Raw genomic sequence first — 18,879 nt, 5'->3', positions numbered from 1 at the left:
TCAGACTATGCAGCCATGCAGCACTGTGCAACATCAACACAATGCAATAATTTCTGCAAGGTACAAGATTTCTAAAAAGCACATTGGGCACCTTGTATAATCCAAGGCTGGAAAAATCCTTGCTGCACTGAAGGCAAATGGTGGCACAGCATGCCTCTATATAGGTGTACCTAATATACTTTCCTGTATGTGCTTACTGTACAATGACCCTACATGGCATAAGAAACTACAAGAAAAAGAACATAAAATATAAAAAAAAAAAAACTAACCATTCACACTTCTTAATTTTAATTTAACTGTAAATGTCTACAATACTTTTTAAAAGTGGTTAGTTTACTTTAATAATCATTTACATTTAATTAAAAACTTATGACAATAATACATTTCTTTATAAAGATTAATAGTGTTATTATTTTGGAAAATTTCACTTTTGAAAATCTGCCCACTATTTTCATAAGATTATTTACCATTAATTTTAATGATTTCATAGTTCATAAAACATTGACATTCAAAATAAATAATAAATCTAAGAAATGTAGCTATAATTCATATTTAGGTACCTAAAAACAAATTAAAAGTCTTACCTATGCAGACATCAATCTTTCCCTTGATTGCAGCCTCATGTAGAGGTGTGTAGTTCCAGTTGTCTCTTGAATTTGGGTCAGCCCCATGTCGTAACAACAGACTCACAACTTCAGCATGTCCAAAAGAGCAAGCATTATGAAGTGAGATAAGGCCTCCATCATCACGTGCATGGACATTAGCACCACTCTGAAGTAAATAATCAACAACATCCTTCCGACCAAATCCTGAAACAATGAGAAAAGCAATTAAGATATTCTGCTAAATATAACATACAAAACTCTGCATTTAATAATATTGGGAACATCTGCTCAACTGAAATTTTGAATTGAAATTGGTCAATATCTTATAATTGACAAGACCTCATTATCAATTACACACTCGCACAGAAAATATTCTTAATTGAAGAACTTTTGTCAAGGAATACTTGGCCACTGATCCCCTCTATAACTTTTTATTTCACTTACTGTTTATATGCTGGTAAGGCTACCACATTCTTAACCATACTTCTAATGTGTATAACAGATTCAGTATAAAAAATGAAAACTGAAAAATCTGAATGTCTCCAAATAGCACCACATTTTGGTTGCATATATTTTATTGCTATAAATGAAATCAATGAAAATTAAACGTTTCCCCTTTCAGAAAATGTGTGCTGCTCAATAGGACCTCATTTTCAATTAAAGAAGTAGGACACCACATAGCTTTCTAAACTTTAGATGATAGGGAAGTGCCTTAAAGGTTGTCTTACATTTCATGCCAAGGAGAGAATTTTCAATTCCACAAACTGAGATAATCAAAAGAAAAAATGGAGAATGACTGTGTCTCAATCTGCATACTGCACAAATTAGTTGTGGTGCTAGAACTGTGAGGAGGAAAACTGGTAAAATGCTTGGAGTTGTTCAAAGATTTTATATAAAGTAGATTCGTTTTTGGTTCCAGCAGATACTGTACATTTTACTGCAATGGGTTAGATCACAATGTCTCTGCAGCCTTCTCATTTTACAAACAAGGCTGTACATTTTACAAATGTAATTATTAAATATGCAGTACTAAATGTTGAGTTATAAAAATCAATTGTCATTAGTTAGCAGATGTATTGATCTAATGCAATTTACAAAAATCAATTCACATAAAAGAGTAAAATAGAGTACATAGTGAACAAAAAATAGGCGACAGAATTTTGAAATATAACAGAAAATCAGATAATCTTGAAGTTAGGCTAAAATAGTTGTAGAACAAAAAATAGAATCAATACAATTGTAGATCCAGGAGAACAGCAAAGAGTAGGAAGCCTGAGGAGTCCCTATACTCATGGTGCAATTTAAATAGGTGCTTGTTACACATACATCCTACAAGCAACAGTTTGTAAACTAAAGGTGTGCTATTATTATTTACTGACAGCTAAAACAAGTACATCATTAACACAACAGACTGATAAAAGCCAGGGTAGCTTTGAAAGTGGCCATTTTTTGCCCCCACTGAATGAAATCCAAGGGCATTTTTTAAAGTATACAAATTAACATTTTACACCTCATTAGATCTTTGAAAATGACTATCTGGACTTAACTGCTGGAAAAAAAATCACCTCCAAATGAGTCAGTTTCATCTGTTCAGTTTTCTCTCTTTTTATTAAAAAAAAATTCAAAAAAGCAATACATTCATCCAACCAAAAGAAAAAAAATGTTTAATTTAAGTCAGCAGTACTTAAATTGTTTCAGAAAAAGGACTAATTTACTAAAGTCAAAGATTCAGCAAACTAGGGACATTATAAAAAATGCTACTTCTGTACTAATTAGATACCCAAGCTCAGAAAACCTAACAGTACAAGCTACATATAAAAATGGCTCAGTTTTGATGATACAGCACCGCACTCATTACATCTGGAAAAACAAAAACAACAGAAGACATGTTCAAGACAAAACAAAATTATCCATGCAAGTGCAGGAATTGCTAAAAAAGCAAAACATACAGACACACATACGGTTGCATTATTACCACTTTAACCGATTATGGAATTAGTTCTGAAACAGATATGTGCATACTTTGGGAGCAAAACAACTATTAATGAAATGAGCAGTAATCATTTAACTTACATTCTCAAGCAAATTATAAGAGGAGATAAAAATCACTTTCAATTGTGTACTGCATGTTCCCATAAATGAATGTGAGTGAGTGTAATAAGCATATCCGTCCACTTTCTAACAGGTATATAAAGTTCAGGGTCACGAAGGAGGGGGACCCCATACGCATACACAGTTATTCATATAGAACTGTGGGACATGGGACAACTAGCCATGCTAACACAGGAAAAAGCAAAGAAAGACTCAAACAAACAGGTATTACTGTCATTATCACACTACAACTTTACACTATAATTGTTTTTTCTATACTGGCAATGACATGAGTTGCACCATTTGTTAATACAAAAATAAAAGTAATATAGATAGAGTATATGTTTTATATTCACTATATAGTTATATATAGTTTCAATGCTTCAAAGGAAGCAACATCTTCGTATTAAAATTACATGTAATGTGTTAACAGAGACATGCACTTGCTGAAGCACGCAAGTAGCAGGACAAACAGTATACTTCATTGCTAAATAGGAATCTGCAAACACAGAATTTGTGTCATTCATTTGGCTTTTGAATGCAAATTCATTAATTTTCATTAACAATCTTAATTTGTACACAGCAATAAAGTGTGATTACTTGTATAAGAAACCTTGAAAGCTGCAGAACAAAGACTGTTTAACAGGAGCGCAGAAGTAAATGATTATTGCAAAACTTACAAGAATAATTTCAGCCAAGATGTGTTAAAAGTTGGGAGAAATTTAAAAAGAAAAAAAACTAGCTAATGATGAAAATACAAAAATCTTACAATAGCAAATGTTACAATCTTAACAAAATGGTTACAAAAACAGATTTAGAGTTAACTGTAAAGTTTTAGCATGATAATTACAGTAATACCTGTTAAATTATTACCAATATCAAGCAGAATCTGGTGAGCACAATTACCCTTTCCCCTTGATTATTTCCATTCTCGGTACAAGTTCTCAAATTGAAAATCTGTATTAAAGAACACTGAAAGAATGATGCTAGATTTTTAACTAAAGTAATAAAAGGAGACGAGGCCCTGTTAAATAATGACTAGTGAAGGCAACTTTGGGGCCCAATGGATTACCTTTAATTTTTTCTCAAATTCTCAAAAAGTACTCGCCCTTGCAAACAACAAGCCCTAAATTACTAAGGAGATAAAAAAGTCTCCTGAATGAGACAAAAAGAGGATTCAAATATGGTGACAAAGAAGCTCTGAAGGATGCTCAGTGAGCACTGAGGAAAAAACTAAAGTGAAGGTAAGTAAGCTCACAAAGCTAAACTAGAAAACTCAGATTAATACGAAAGATGTTTTGAATGGAATGAGAGTTGATACCTTGGTTCTAGCAATCCAGGGCTCAGGTGCTAGAAGAAGATTTGCAAAAAGCAAACACCAGGAATGGATTTGTTAATGGATTTTCCCTTCCACAGCAACTTTCTTCCAATAACAATTCCCACAACTGCTACTACTTCAACCAGAATGGTCAGTAACGAGTCCACCTCTGACCATCAGAATGGGCTATCCACAAGTGAGGAAATAACTGAAGAACTACACAAAGGAAAAGCTGTACGACCAGGAGTCAGTCCTCAAGTTCTTAAAACCTCTGCTGACCAACTTTGTGGTATCCTCTGTCACCTGTTCAGTCTGTCATTAAGGCTTTAAAAAGTGCCGCTGTCATGAAAAATATTCTGCATTGTTCCTGTTCCGGAGAATGCAGGTACCTCTTTACCTAATGACTACAGACCAGTGACATGCATCACAAAATGAAGATCTCTGAGAGGCTGGTCCTGGACTGAGTCATCTTGTTGTACACCACCCGGACGCACTGAAGTTTGCCTTTCTGGAGTGGAGGATGCAATTATCTATCTGCTCGACAAAACTTGTTCTCACCTGGGAAAAGCAAACACAACTGCAAGGATTACTTTTTTTTTCTTAATTCTCCAGTGCCTTCAATACCATCCATCCATCCCTGTTAAGGGGTAAACCTAGAGATATGGAGGTGGATGAGATTATGGTGTCCTAATGGACTATCTGTCCAGTAGACCGAAGTTTGTGAGACCCAAGGACTGAGTCTCTGATATAGATGTGAGCAACGCTGGAGCACCACAAGGAATAGTCCTGTCTCCTTATACCTTTGCTCTGTACACCTCAGACAGTAAATATAACATCAGGTCAAGTCACTTGCAGAAATGTTTTGATGATTCTGCACTTGTGGGGTGCATTGACATGGAAGATGAGAGACTATAGTTGTCACGTTGAAAACACATTGTCTGGAATCTATTATCAACAACTGGCTGCACCAAATAGCCTCTAAGCCATATCACCATTCAGGTAGTGGATGTAGAAGTGTTGTACTGCTACAAGTACTTGGGGGTCCAAATTAATAACACTCTGTGCTGCTCTTGTAAAATGGAGAAACTATATAAAGAAGTACAGAGCAGACTTTTTCCCCCATAGCAGACTGTATTCCTTTAATGTGGGCAGATATGAAAAACCACAACTAAAATAACAGAAGACAAACAAGACAAAACTGTTAAACATAAAATATTGATTAATAATGGACTTATTAACATAATGATGTCAACAGAACAACTTGAAACAAGATGAAATAATTAGGCATTTGGGTTCTTTCAGATTTTACTGGATTACAACAAATCCATTCTAATACTCATATTACATCTCTTTAAAAATACATCTAAAATTTAGACAGATCCTATTCATAGGATAGGTGTGAAAAGACGCTGTAAAGTAAGAATTCTTTCACAAATATAAATTCTAATTTTTATTTTTAGCAATTTACAAACTGCAAAATAAGCTAACAGAAGAAAAATCTAAATCCAACTAATATTTGATGCGATTACACTTTGCCTTCAAACCAGCATCAATTCTTATAGGTACACTGGTACAAAGTCAGGGATTTTGTAGGATTATAGTAAAGTGTATGATAAAGCATTTATACCAAACAGGTGCTAATGATCATCATTTTCATATGTAGGCTGCAACAGTGAAACAGAAACATGAATGTAGGAGGTTTAAAACTGGGTGAGGAATAACTCTGCTACCAAGGTGAGGTTGTGGAAGACAGTTTCATGTCACAGGTCATATACCATGGTAAGACTGAGCACAGCAACAAGACACAAGATAGTTACACTACATCAGCAAGGTCTCTTCCAGGAAAAGATTTCAAACCAGACTGGGGTTTCAAGATGTGCTGTTCAAGTTCTTTTGAAAAAGCACAAACAGATGGGCAACACTGAGGACCATATTTGCAGCGGCTGGCCAAGGAAACTTAGTGCAGCAAAAAAAAAAAGGGCAAATCATGCTTACTTCCCTTTGAAATCAGAAGATGTCCAGCACAGCCATCAGCTGAGAACTGGCAGAAACCAGTGGGACCCAGGTACACCCATCTACTGTCCAGAGTCTGGCCAGAAGAGGTCCTTCATGGAAGAATTGCGACCAAAAAGCCATACCTCCAACATGGAAACAAGGTCAAGCAACTCAACTATGCATGAAAACAAAAGTACCGGGGTGCAGAAAAATGGCAGCAGGTGCTCTGAACTGATGACTCAAAATCTGAATTATGTGGCTAGAGCAGAAGGCAGTTTTCTGCCTTTCTTTATAATCTTTTGTTCATCGAAGGGCTGGAGAGTGGTACAATAATGAGTGTCTACATGCAACAGTAAAGCATGGTGAAGTGTCCTTGCAAGTTTGGGGCTGCATTTGTACAAATGGAGTTGGGGATTTTGTCAGGATTAAAGGTGTCATCAATGCTAAGAAATACAAGCATATACTTATCCATCATGCAATATTATCAGGGAGGCATCACATTTGCCCCAAATTTATTCTGCAGTAGGATAACAACACCAAACGTACAGCCAATGTTATTAAGGACAATCTTCAGCATAAAGAGGAACAAGGAGTCCTATAAGTAATGTTATGGGCCGCGCACAGCCCTGATCTCAACATCATTGAGTGTGACTGGGATTACTTGAAGAGACAGAAGGATTTAAGTGAGCCAACATACACAGAAGATCTGTAGTTAATTCTCCAAGATGTCTGAAACAACCTACCTGCTGAATTCCTTGAAAAACAGTTTGCAAGTGTTTCTAGAAGAAATGATACTGTTTTGAAGGCAAAGTGTAGTCACACCAAATATTGATTTGATTTAGAATTCTCTCTGTTCACTCACTTTGCATTGTTAATTGATACAAATAAACTATTAACACTTCTATTTGTGTAAACATTCTTAGTTTACAGCATTTTTCACACTTGCCCAAAACTTTTGCACAATAATGTATTTAAAGGCAAAAACTCACATTCACTTGTAAAACAGCAGGTGTCTATTGTACCTCACATTAATTTAGGCAACACATTACACAGTACTGAGCTGTTGTACAGAAAAAGGTCAAATATTGCATTAGAAAAATGTCAAATAAATTGAAACATAAATAAAAAAGGATGTTGAGCATTACATGTTTGTATTTTTTCAGCTAATTAAAATCAGAATGTAATCAGTGCAGAAAACCAAGTGTTGTTAAGTCTAAGTGAAGGTTTAAAAAAAAAAAAAAAAGTGATCGTGAAAGCACATTAATAGACTGTGTTAGTGTCACATAGCATTAGAATATGTAGTTTTTAACACATATTTAGTCAACTACACAGTACTGTAAATTGTAATATATAATACTACAGTCGGAATTATTGCCTCAGGTAACATCATTAATGTGCCTTGTATGTTTATTTCACAGATACCTTATTTCAAATTCAAGGGTGATCTAGCCTGGCTGACAGATTTAATTATAAAAAGAAATCTTACTCAGGGGCCAAAGTATTCCTTTATATTTTAATCTAATGGCACTGTCAAACTGTGCAAACAAGGTACTACCCTAAAATCAGCAGATTACTGTTAAATGACATTTATGGAGGTGAACTGGATTTTATGATAAACTGCACGAAAGGCATCTCATTCTACTCTAAGTTAAATATACTTATTCTTTAATTGTAAGTAATTTCATTCTTAAAGATTTCTTCCACTCTTACTATTTTAAAAAGTGCAGGGGTGTGGAAATCTTTTTTTTTTTTACTTGTCCACAGACAAGTAAACTTAGAAAATCCACTTGTTCGCCAGTTAAATTTACTTGCCCATGAACAAATGACAAAAGTGAAAAATAGTTTTTTTTTTCTGATCTCTTTTATTGATACCAAAACTGCCTTCCATTTGAAAACTGAAAAAAGATCTTTCAGGAAGTAGTATTTTGCCACCTTGCTCTAGATCATTATATAAAAGATTCCCTTATCATTTTAACTCACTAATAAACAATGCCTTTATTATAGCTACACTAGTTCTGTTTCGCATATTACAGTTACATAACAGAAGACTGTCCTGATTCATTTTCTGCCATGTTCTTCAGCTTTTGTCTCGCAACATCTTCTCCCGCAAGAATCTTTACCATCTCAGACAACATGGGCTGAATGCTGTTCATTTCTGCTTGAGTTAAACTGCACGGTCCCTGGACTGATTTACCAAAGAAGTAAATATTACCGATGTTGACAGGAAAAAAGAAATCGCGTCTAAGTGAAGATTTTTATAGATATTTCATAACATTTGGAAACCGTTAGAATGTTTTCTTTATTTTTAATAAACTGACAGCCTGAAACCAAATTGTTTAATTTGAAAAATTCTCTAATCAAAAAACGATCTATAGACAGCTCATCAAAACTGATGTCACGAAATAAATTTCTTAACTCCTCAATATATCACAACCTACGCAAAAATCACAAATTTCAGGAAATATTAACTGCCTAACAAGCTTTGTTATGTGGTGAAAACATTTGCACTGTAAGTAAAATGACCGCAATTTTATGTAGAAACAATGAATTTTATCAAAAATATATAAAAGTTATCGATTGTAATGAAAAATTATCAGATTACATCCTAATGTTGGTATGAAAAAAATGACCGTATCTCCAAGCGTGTAAATAGTAGGGTAAAATACTTATGTAAGAATGTAAGAGTGCTTCCCCTTTGAAAAATCAGCCGTCATTTTGTAAACAATATTGAAGACCAATTTGAGACACGAAGAACATGCCTAAGTAGACTGTTTCCGCATGAAGTACGCACCCAAATGTTTAAAATTTGAAAGTACAGTAATCCCTCACTACATCGCGCTTTGACTTTCGCGGCTTCACTCTATCGCAGATTTTATATGTAAGCATATCTAAATATATAACGCAGATTTTTCGCTGCTTCACGGGTTTCTGTGGACAATGGGTCTTTTAACTTCTGGTACATGCTTCCTCAGTTGGTTTGCCCAGTTGATTTCATACAAGGGACGCTATTGGCGAATGGCTGAGAAGCTACCCAATCAGAGCGTGCATTTAAGTTCCTGTGTGCTGATTGGCTCAGCGACAGAGCGCTGAATTCGATTCCGCTGCGTTAACCAGGAAGTTTCGCCTCACTCATACAGCATCAACGTGTTTCGCTGTGTAAAGAGTTAACTTTTGTGCTCTTTTGTGTTTATCTTTGTGCATAGCCAAGCCTTTCATTATGGCTCCAAAACGATCTGCTCCTGCTACTGCTTCTGCTTCTGCTTCATGGGCCGTGCCCAAGTGCCAACAGAAGATGCTAACGATTGCCGAAAAGGTAAACGTTTTGGATATGTTGAAGGAAGGCAACAGCTACACCGCTGTAGGACACCATTACGGCATCAATGAGTCCACGATTATTTTTATTTAAAAAGGAGGAAATGAAGATAAGATCTACGGCTGCAGTGTCTTTTAACCAGGGCGCAAAATGAGTTGTAAGTGGACGTAATAAGGCGGTAGTCTGGATGGAATCTGCTTTAGGGATTTGGATTGAAGGCTGCAGGAAGAAGAACAACAGCAGTGCTACACAGTCACCTGAAGTAGCTTCTTTAGAAAAGCTGCAACGCCCTCCTTTGTTGTGCAGTAAAATTAAACTCATCGTTATCGGACAAGTCGTCATGTCATTGTTGGTGAGTAACCATAATTAATTTTCTACATACAGTACTTAGTACGTGTACATACCTTTAGCGTCACTGTACACACATTTTACTGTATACAATTTTTCTTGCATATTACGTATTTATTGCTGGTGGCCTGTCTGTCGTAATGGCTGTAACATATGTGATATCGGAGGTGCTCGATGTCTTTAAAATAATATTTAGGTTTTACTGTATATAAACAGTGTGTTTACATACAGAATTTCAACGAATCTTACCTAATATCTAAGAGAATACAAAGGGTTTATGCTGTATAACTGTGCGGGAAATGTTTATAATAGTGTGGGAGAGTTTATAAGGGCTTAAAATATATAAAAATAACCATATAAACATATGGTTTTTACTTCGTGGATTTTCACCTTTCGCGAGGGGTTCTGGAATGCAACCCCCCGTGATCGAGGAGGGATTACTGTGGTGGTAAAAATGAGCCCTGCACATCACATATAATTCCTTTTTCTCCAGAAAATTGCACTTGTCCGTGGACAACTGAAACCAGAAAAACACGCTTGCCCAAAAGTCAATTTACCTGTGTCGGACGAGTCGGGCACTGGATTTCCGCACCCCTGAAGTGTCACTTAAAATTTGACATACGTGGAAATAACTTCTAAAGAAAAACAAGTACAACTAAATTATTGTCACGTGTCCCTATGTGTTGGAGAACTCTCCAATCATAAAAAGTAAGGCCAAACACCAATACTAAATGACTGCAGTTGTCCATCTTCATAAGATACTGCATTAAAAACCTTAATGCCTCTGTGATGGCTGTAAGAGCAGCAGCTCAGGAATACTTAGGAAAACTGTTTCCAATAAACAACATTCATCATTGCAGACACAAATTTAAGTTAACAAAGTTTATGCACAGCACAAGCCATATGTCAACAACATCCAGAAACGTGGTTGCCTTCTCTAGGCTCAAATGTATCTGAAATGGGTTAAAACATCATGGAAACATGCTGTGGTCTAATGACTCAACCTTTCAAAATGTTTATGTAAATAATGGATGGTGTGTTCTCTGAGCCAAAGAAGGAAAAGGATATCTTGATTGCTGTCAATGTACCATACAAAAGCCAGCTTCCGTCATAATATGGGGGTATGTTAGAAGCCATGCATATATACTATACTGTGTTTTGTCTATGGCATGGGTGACTTGTACAGCTGTGAAGGAACCATTAACACAGAAGAATATATATATATTTATTTTGGAGCAACATATGCTGCCTTTTTCCAGGGATGCCCCAGAATACATTTAATGAGGCACTTGCCAAGCCACATTCTATATGTTACAAGTTTGTAATCTGAGAGTGTGGCTGCTAGGCTGGGGATGCCTAAACTCCAGATGCATCACCCACTGAAAACAATTGTCACATTACTAAGAACAACTTATGATAAAAGTCCCAAGACAGCTAAAAAGCTAAACACTAGCATCAAAGACAGAAAAGGTTAGAAAGGTATTTCTTTTTCAAAACAAAAAAAAAGCTTTTTTACTTTCCAAATAATTACTAAGGGTTATTAAAAAGAAAATAACACAGCAGTAAAAACACCCCATCCCAACTTTTCAAATAAATGTGGCATTAAATTTCAAATGAGCGGGTATTTAGAAAAACAGAAAAAAAACCAAGAAATGACAGAGAAAAAAATCACATTTGTTGTCTTGTTAATGTTTTCAATTTAATACAAAGAGGATTACAGATATCTATTTTCAAAGAATTGTGGCACAACTCTAAAGAAGTAAAAACAATTTATCCCTATACATAAACCCTGATAGACATGACAAGACCCTTTCCAAAGTAAAGACTGCCAACACTGCCATGTTACTGACATAAACATAATATAAATGTGCTCAAAAACAAGCAACTGAAGTAACTTGGCGGAGTAACAGTGTAACTAAAATGGAGTCTGTAAGCTTGTGACTTACAACTGATATTTGTACTCATTCAGACAAATAAAATGTTTCTATAGATGTTACAGTAGGGCCAGACTGATAATGTATGAGTATTGCAGTGAGGACAAGCCAAGCTAATGTTCCAATTTACATGTTCTAGCAGTTAGCCCGCTATTCTGCAATCACTGCATTTTCAACACAACTTGTTCTTCATCTTTTACTGCAATGACTTTTGAGTACTGCAGATGGGGCGTAACAGATTTAACGTTTTTCAGTAGCTCTATCGAATACAGTCTTGTATTCAGTCTTCTTGATGTCTAAACTCTGTCTACGCATCTGTCTTCTAACAATTAAAAATGTCCAGTGTTTATTAATTTAAAAATGTAGTTTTTTGTATTTTGTTCAAGTTGGCTTTTGTTTTTACGTATAGACTGCTACAACACTGAAATATTCATTTATGTTTGAGTATCATTAAAATATGAACTTCCACTCTCTGTATGCTGTCCAGTACTTTCTTTTTTGCAAGTCAAACATTCAGACACAAGTCAAAATATAACTCAAATCCACCGCTAAAGGACTAATGCACTGTTGCAATGATTGTGTGCTCTCATCAGATGTTTTAAATTAAGAGCTCTTCACCGAGCACTGCTGCCTCACAGAACCAATAATAAATAAAAACATATTCCAATCTAACCAGTGTCAGGTCGTTATTAACTTGAGTGTTTACTATTTCTGCATGGGTTTTTCTCTCAGCAGTTCAATTTTTTCAGCAACATCCGAAAGACGTGTGCTTTACCTTATTCGATTATAAAAATAGGTCCCATGTAAATCAGTTTTTGGGTCCTACAACATAAAGGTATGTTGCTGGGATAAGCTCTCCGTGAGAACCTTAACTAGATTACTTAAATCCCAGGACGTTTCCTTCATTGATCTTGCCAAGCGGCTACCCTCTTGCGTGCAACACATACTGATACTAAATTTAATAACTTGTAATCTCTTTGTTCTGAAATACTAAAGGACTAAAACTTAGTGACGCAGGACTAAAATCTAAACTAATTAGAATAAAAGCCGTCAGCCAATGTTATATATAAGAACCAATACTGGAAACGGGCTGGAATTCTTTATAAATGGCACTAGGGTGTTGAAGCCATTACAAATGTAGTGAGAAGTCAAGTAAAATGACACCTTTTATCGGCTCTCTATAAAGATTACAATATGAGGGGTCCGAGTTGTCTAGAAAGCTTGCATATTGTAATCTTTTTAGTCAGTCAATAAAAGGTGTAATTTTGCTCGACTTCTCACTAAATGGCATTGTAAATGTATGTTTAGTCAACGGTTACAATCTCGTGCCATGACAACTCAAGACATTAGCAAATCAGTTTCTATTTGTTATTTTCTAACTTACGAACAGTTCAGACCGCTACACACCATTAAAAACCTGCCCAATCCTGAGGCCTACATGTGTTTACCTGCAGCGAAGTGAAGGGGTGTAGATTTCCGGCCAGCCGTGTCCCTGCTATTCACATTTTCGGAGTTCACTAGTTTCTTCACTCGCTCCACGTCTCCGTTCCGGCAGGCCTCGAACAGTTCCCTTGACGGCTCTCCGCTCACTGTTGCCTCTCCGCCCGTGAGAGGCAAGCCCAAACTGGTAGTCAGAGCACCCGGACACCGCCGGGCCGACATCCCCGAATCTGCAGTGAGATACTCACCAACAAAGTGAGATCGTGGGTCCGCCGGCTCACGTACCGATGCAAGCCGGTGTAAAGGACAGCGCCCAATAATTACCGACGTGAAGAGAGCATGGACTAAAGAATGAAAAATGAGCTGCGGTGGGCAGCTCAGTGTGGAATAGAAAATGTAAATGCCTCACACGTTAAGATTGGGGGAAAATCAATCTCAGGCGGATTAATTGCTACTCCGGTCAGCCACTGAAACAAGCGTAGAAGAAGATTCGTAGCCTGAAGAATAGTTTATTAATCCTTTTTATTTCCTCACAGTCCTTCTGCGTCATAATTACAGTCCCATATACGATAAACACATCGGTAATTTAAAAGTAAAAATCCACTCATAATAGAAAGCGCTTTTCCTCCAAGCTCAGCGTTCTACCTGAGCGAGGCGGCGCGCTTGGCCGCATCACATGACGCGGTGGTGCAACCAGATCCGAAACAGTTGACCAACGCGGTTAGACTACCAGTCCTCAAAGGAAGCAATCCAAATGCTGCGTAGACATCCCACATAGAAGCCGCATTGACTTCTGGTCATATTAGAGGCAATACGGCCATGCTTTCGCCATATTGGAGCGGTCCAGATCCGCTTTTTAAACTCGGAGCTATAGACATGCTGAATTTTTTTATGGTAAAATCAGTTGTAACTTTATGATTTCTCAATTAATTTCTACAGTTTGTTTTGTTTTAACAAATGATAAAATATGTATAGCATGTGTATTATTTGCAGTGACAGTATGAGCTTCTATAAATAAATCGAAAATAGATATCTAATATGTTCAGTTTTCTCGAAAGAAATGTACAGATAATAATGCGACACCTTTTCATCGTAAATAACAAGAAAATCTTATATATAGTAAACATAATAATAATAATAGTATTAATAATACAAAAGTAATGGTAAGTCACAAAGTAAATACATATTAATTAAAAGGAATATGTTGCTTGAAACAAAATTCTGATTATCTCATGTGGAAAATAGCCTTAATGTAATCACAGCAACATTCAGTACAGTTCAATGAAAATTCTCTGTTTTGCATGCAGCACTGTACTGATTTTAAGAAACTCTTTTGTTCGTAAGAATTGTTTACAAAAGGTTTTAAATCACTTCAGTTTTTTTTTCTCCAACGCCTACTGACTCATTTATACAAGAAAAGCCCCACATATGTTATCCTGTTGGATGCATTTTAATGTCTGATAATGCAAGATGTCCAACTTTTTGGGGTTCTTCTATTTTTGTCCCTCTAGACCAAAAAAGCTTTGATTTTATGCCATTTTCAACCATGTTTTGTTCAGGAAATGACACCTTTATAATAAAGAGCAATAGATGTCTTCAGCAAAAAAGAGCAGAAGGACTTCAAGTTGTACCTGTCACATCAACTGGCCTATTTAATCTAACAGTACCACTGCCTCAACAATTTCCAAAACGAGTCAGGACTTCCTCAGTAGTCCCTGTTACCACTGGGAGGTTAACAAACTTCCTCATATTTCAAGACTTTGGAAAAATGCAAGTTTGCAACATTTGCTTTTTCGCAGTCTGTATATTTTAATTCCCCTTAACTATTCCTGATACACTCCCCTCCTCCTTGATTGTTCTTTTACTACTAAAATACTGAAGGCATCTCTTTGGTTTGTCTTTCACCTTATCTACCATATTCCTCTGTAACGGACTTTTAGCTTCCCTAATATCCTTCTTAATGGTTGCCTTTAATGTTCTCCTATGCCATACCATTTGATGCAAAGTTATATATGCCTTATAAAGCTGTTTGCTCCTTTGCAGAATCTTTTTCAACTCCTTATTAACCCACTGCCGAGTTTCATTTTTAGTTTCCTATTAATTCCAAACTTTGGGATGTACCTGCCCTGCTTTATATGTAAAATATTGTAAAACCTATTCCACTGCTCCTCAATTATTTCTACACTTAAAAGCTTATCCTAGTTTATCCATTTTAGATTTTGTTGAAATTTGCCCTACCAAAGTTAAACTTAACAGTTTTAATCTTTGCATCTACACTCTGCCAGAAAACCATAAATTTTATTATATTATGGTCACTTCACCTTGGCTGGTTCAATCACTCTACACCCTGAATTTTATCCTGGTTATTAAAAAATACTAAATTTTGACAAACCAGCATGTTGGTGCTTTAACATAGTCTGTTAAAAAACTGTCACTGATTATTTCCAAGGTTTAGCAAGTTAATATTAGGGTAGCTGAAGTCTCCCATAACTATATTATCCACCTGTAAATTTACCTTTTTAATATTAATAAAAAGATGCACATAGACCATTACTGTCTGCATTTCGTTTATGACACACTCTTAATGTAAGGCCTGTTTCCTTAATGCTTTCCAGACTAATCCAGACATCCTCAATAAGATGTGGCTCATTATTCAACTGAAGAAGACATTTTAAAAAAGGCATTTAAATTCTGTTGTACATAAATGGCAACAACCTCCTTTTTTCTGCCTGTCCTTCCTGAAAAATGTGTAACCATCTATATGTTATACTCATCCCCACCTTACATATTTAGCCAGGTTCCTGTTATTGCTATAATATTATAATTATGCTCAGCTTGATACAACTCCAACTCAGTTTTATTTTTGATACTTCTAGCATTAAGTTAAGCTATTTTAGACATGTTACTTATTTTTCTTTTTCACTTAAACTTTGGTTTAGAATTTACTTTACTATGCATATTTGTTTTTACACTACTATTCATCCCTTCATGTAAAATTCGAAACCTGACCTATCCTAAAATTCTTACCCCATTCCCTAGTTTAAACAATTCTCAACAAACCTACTCATTTGCCTTCCAAACACCTTGGTGCCGCTCTGATTCAAATGTGACCAATCATAGCGGAACAGGTCCCATTTGATCTAAAACGAGTCCCAATGCCCCATAAACGAAGTCTCCAACAATTCATCATTACATAGCATCAGGTAGGCATCAGAGTTGGAGATCTTATTCAAGTGTCTGAAATCTATAGAGAACCGAACCAAGCCATCCAGTTTTGGGACCAGAACAATTGGGATTCGCCACTCACTTTTACTTTTGTGAATTACACCCAGTTCAAGCATTTGCTTCACCTCCTCGTATATCACCTTCCTTGTCACTTCCGGAAGATTATATGGGTGTACTTTAACGCTGGGTTCCGTTATGATCTTGTATTTTGCAATTTCCATCTGTCTGGGTATGTGCGAAAAGACATATGTGTTCCTTCCAATCAGCAACAACAACTCAGCCTTCTGGGTGTCCATCAAATTATCACCAATAGTAACCTCTGTTTGGGAGACTGCCACTGACGTGGCCAACACCACTTGAGCTTTTTCCACTCTTTTGAAATATTCACATGAAAGATCTGTATGGGCTTTTGTCAGATGGGAATCGTGACCTTATAATTTATAGAAGACATGTGTTCTTCCACAACTGCCGGACCCAGCCACTTCACCTGAAATTTATGTTGGTCAGATGGGGTCAAAACCAGCACCCAATTGCCATTTTTGAATTTACAAAGTTTGCTTTTCTTGTCATAATTACATTTTTGCACCTCTTGTTCATGCTGCTGATGTTCTATAGTGAGTGAGGACAACTTAGAAATCTGTTCTTGGAACAAAATGACCCAGTCGACAAATCTCGCCCCATGAGTTGCATTGCAAACACCTGTCCATTCCTCCCAAAAATATCCAACACCCCTTGTGGTCGGCAACCAAATAACAGTTTGAATGGACTCAGGCCAGTAGATGCCTGCAGGGTCTCACGAACAGCAAGCAGGAAGAAGGGCAACATAGCATCCAAGTCAGGCTATTCCTGTGCAGATGATAAACAGTGGTGCTCAATTGTTTACTTGCAAGATTTTCACACAGCTGCTTCATGACGCTGGACATGAAGTGTGTAACCTGGTCAGTTAAAATCTTGCGAGGAATGCAAATATGCATCAATATTTCATATAAAGCCTTAGCAACAGTTTGGGCATTGGTCTTCTGCAGAGCAGCCACCTCAGAGTAACTAGTTGCATAATCACCCAATACAAGCATATACTGATAATAATTCTTACTCTTGCAAAGTGGGCCAACAATATCTAACCCTACCCTCTGAAAGGGGACATCCAAAATAGGCATCGGTGAGAGGGGAGCCCTAGCAGATCTATGAGCGGAAACAACTTGACAGTCAGGGCAAGCTTTAGAAAACTGATCCACATCTTGCCCATATTCAGCCAATAAAATTATTTTGAAATGTGGTCCCTTGTTTTCACCATGTCGAAATGTGAGCACTTTTTAAAACTGTCTCCCTATGCCCGCTCAGGACCACCAACTGCTCAATCTGCCCTACCCCTATGCAATTAGAAATCATCTGATATAAGAAACTGTCCTTAATCAAAAAGTGTGGTGTTTTGAAATTTGGGCCTTCCCACTCCCGTGGTAAGCATTGTTTGCGACATGTACTTGTTTAAATAGGGCAGCACGGTTGCACAGTAAGGTGACCTGGGTTCGCTTCGAAGGTCCTCCCTGCGTGGAGTTTACATGTTCTCCATGTGTCTGCATGGGTTTCCTCCGGGTGCTCCGGTTTCCTCCCACAGTCCAAAGTCATGCAGGCTAGGTGTGTGTGCATGTGTGTCCTGCAATGGGCTGGTGCCCTGCCCGGGATTTGTTCCTGCCTTGCACCCTGTGTTGGCTGGGATTGGCTCTTGTAGACCCCCGTGACCCTGTGATAGGATATAGTGGGTTGGATAATGACTGACTGACTGACTTGTTTAAATAGAATGTCTAGGCTGCTGTCAGCCCATAGCAGGTAGGCAAACTCTGCCTAAGTGTCGGTCCACACTTTCCCAGGGTTCAACGCAGCACATTGCTCTTCTTCAACCATTGTTTCTCCAGGGTCTGTAGCTGCTGGCTGGCTTGTGGAGGTTGAAGGTGTGAGTGCCTGATTTGAAGATCCCTCCAGTTGTTACAGACTCTCAAGTGAGGGGTCATCTCCTAACTCACTGGACAAATCAGGTTCAACCTCTAAGCCTGCTTCTTGACTGACTTTGTCAGCAACAAATTCCTCTCTACTACAGACAGAGGTGCTCTGCTGGTTGCTAGGACATGTGGGAAGACAGCATTTCTCTTTCTGATTAAAAGAGGCCAATGTGAAGTACTGTATCTGATATGGCAGTCCAGACTTTAAAGTTCCTCCCTTTAAATTTCAGAGGGAGTAAAATAATCTCATATTCTTTAACATTTATATGAGCACAGCGAATGTTCATACAGTCTGTATTTGTGTAGGAAGTCAGCCAGTACTAAGTCACAGTGGACTACACAGAGGTCACTACCAGAGTCCAACAGGGCTGGGATTTCGCATCTGGCCAACTTAACAAACACCTTAAAATTGTCTTTCTTCAACACCACAGGGGAAACCTGCTACCTGCATACCTGGGTCAGATTGAAGTCCATGGACTTTGCAGACGTGAGGTGGCACTCCTGGTTTATCACAGCAAAAGCACCTGCATTTGATCTCAGCTGTGGAGTTCATACAATAGAGCCTTCCACCTGTAGCATCAGTTCGTGTGTCCCCAGCTATGGCATCCGTGAC

The 18,879-nt window shown here is 37.2% G+C and overlaps 1 protein-coding gene across 3 annotated transcripts in view; it reads right to left on the bottom strand.

Moving 5' to 3' along the window:
• The window catches only part of LOC120540867 (poly [ADP-ribose] polymerase tankyrase-2), a 92,932-nt gene extending 79,147 nt beyond the window's left edge, over positions 1 to 13,785 (bottom strand). For 2 of the 3 annotated variants that reach the window (XM_039771993.1, XM_039772012.1), the window contains exons 1-2: positions 13,053 to 13,785; positions 585 to 809 (exon numbers count right to left, since the gene is read on the bottom strand). In XM_039771993.1, the coding sequence (XP_039627927.1) occupies positions 585 to 809; positions 13,053 to 13,266 (439 nt within the window). In that variant the 5' untranslated portion in view covers positions 13,267 to 13,785. The remainder of the gene's footprint in view (positions 1 to 584; positions 810 to 13,052) is intronic. The other variant, XM_039772002.1, reaches the window with a different exon arrangement.
• Positions 13,786 to 18,879: the final 5,094 nt, after the last annotated feature.

This window comes from Polypterus senegalus, chromosome 1 (assembly GCF_016835505.1).
Source record: "Polypterus senegalus isolate Bchr_013 chromosome 1, ASM1683550v1, whole genome shotgun sequence".
Lineage (NCBI taxonomy): Eukaryota > Metazoa > Chordata > Cladistia > Polypteriformes > Polypteridae > Polypterus > Polypterus senegalus.
Note: the sequence above shows the minus strand (reverse complement) of the source record. Positions and strands in the feature narration are given on the sequence as shown.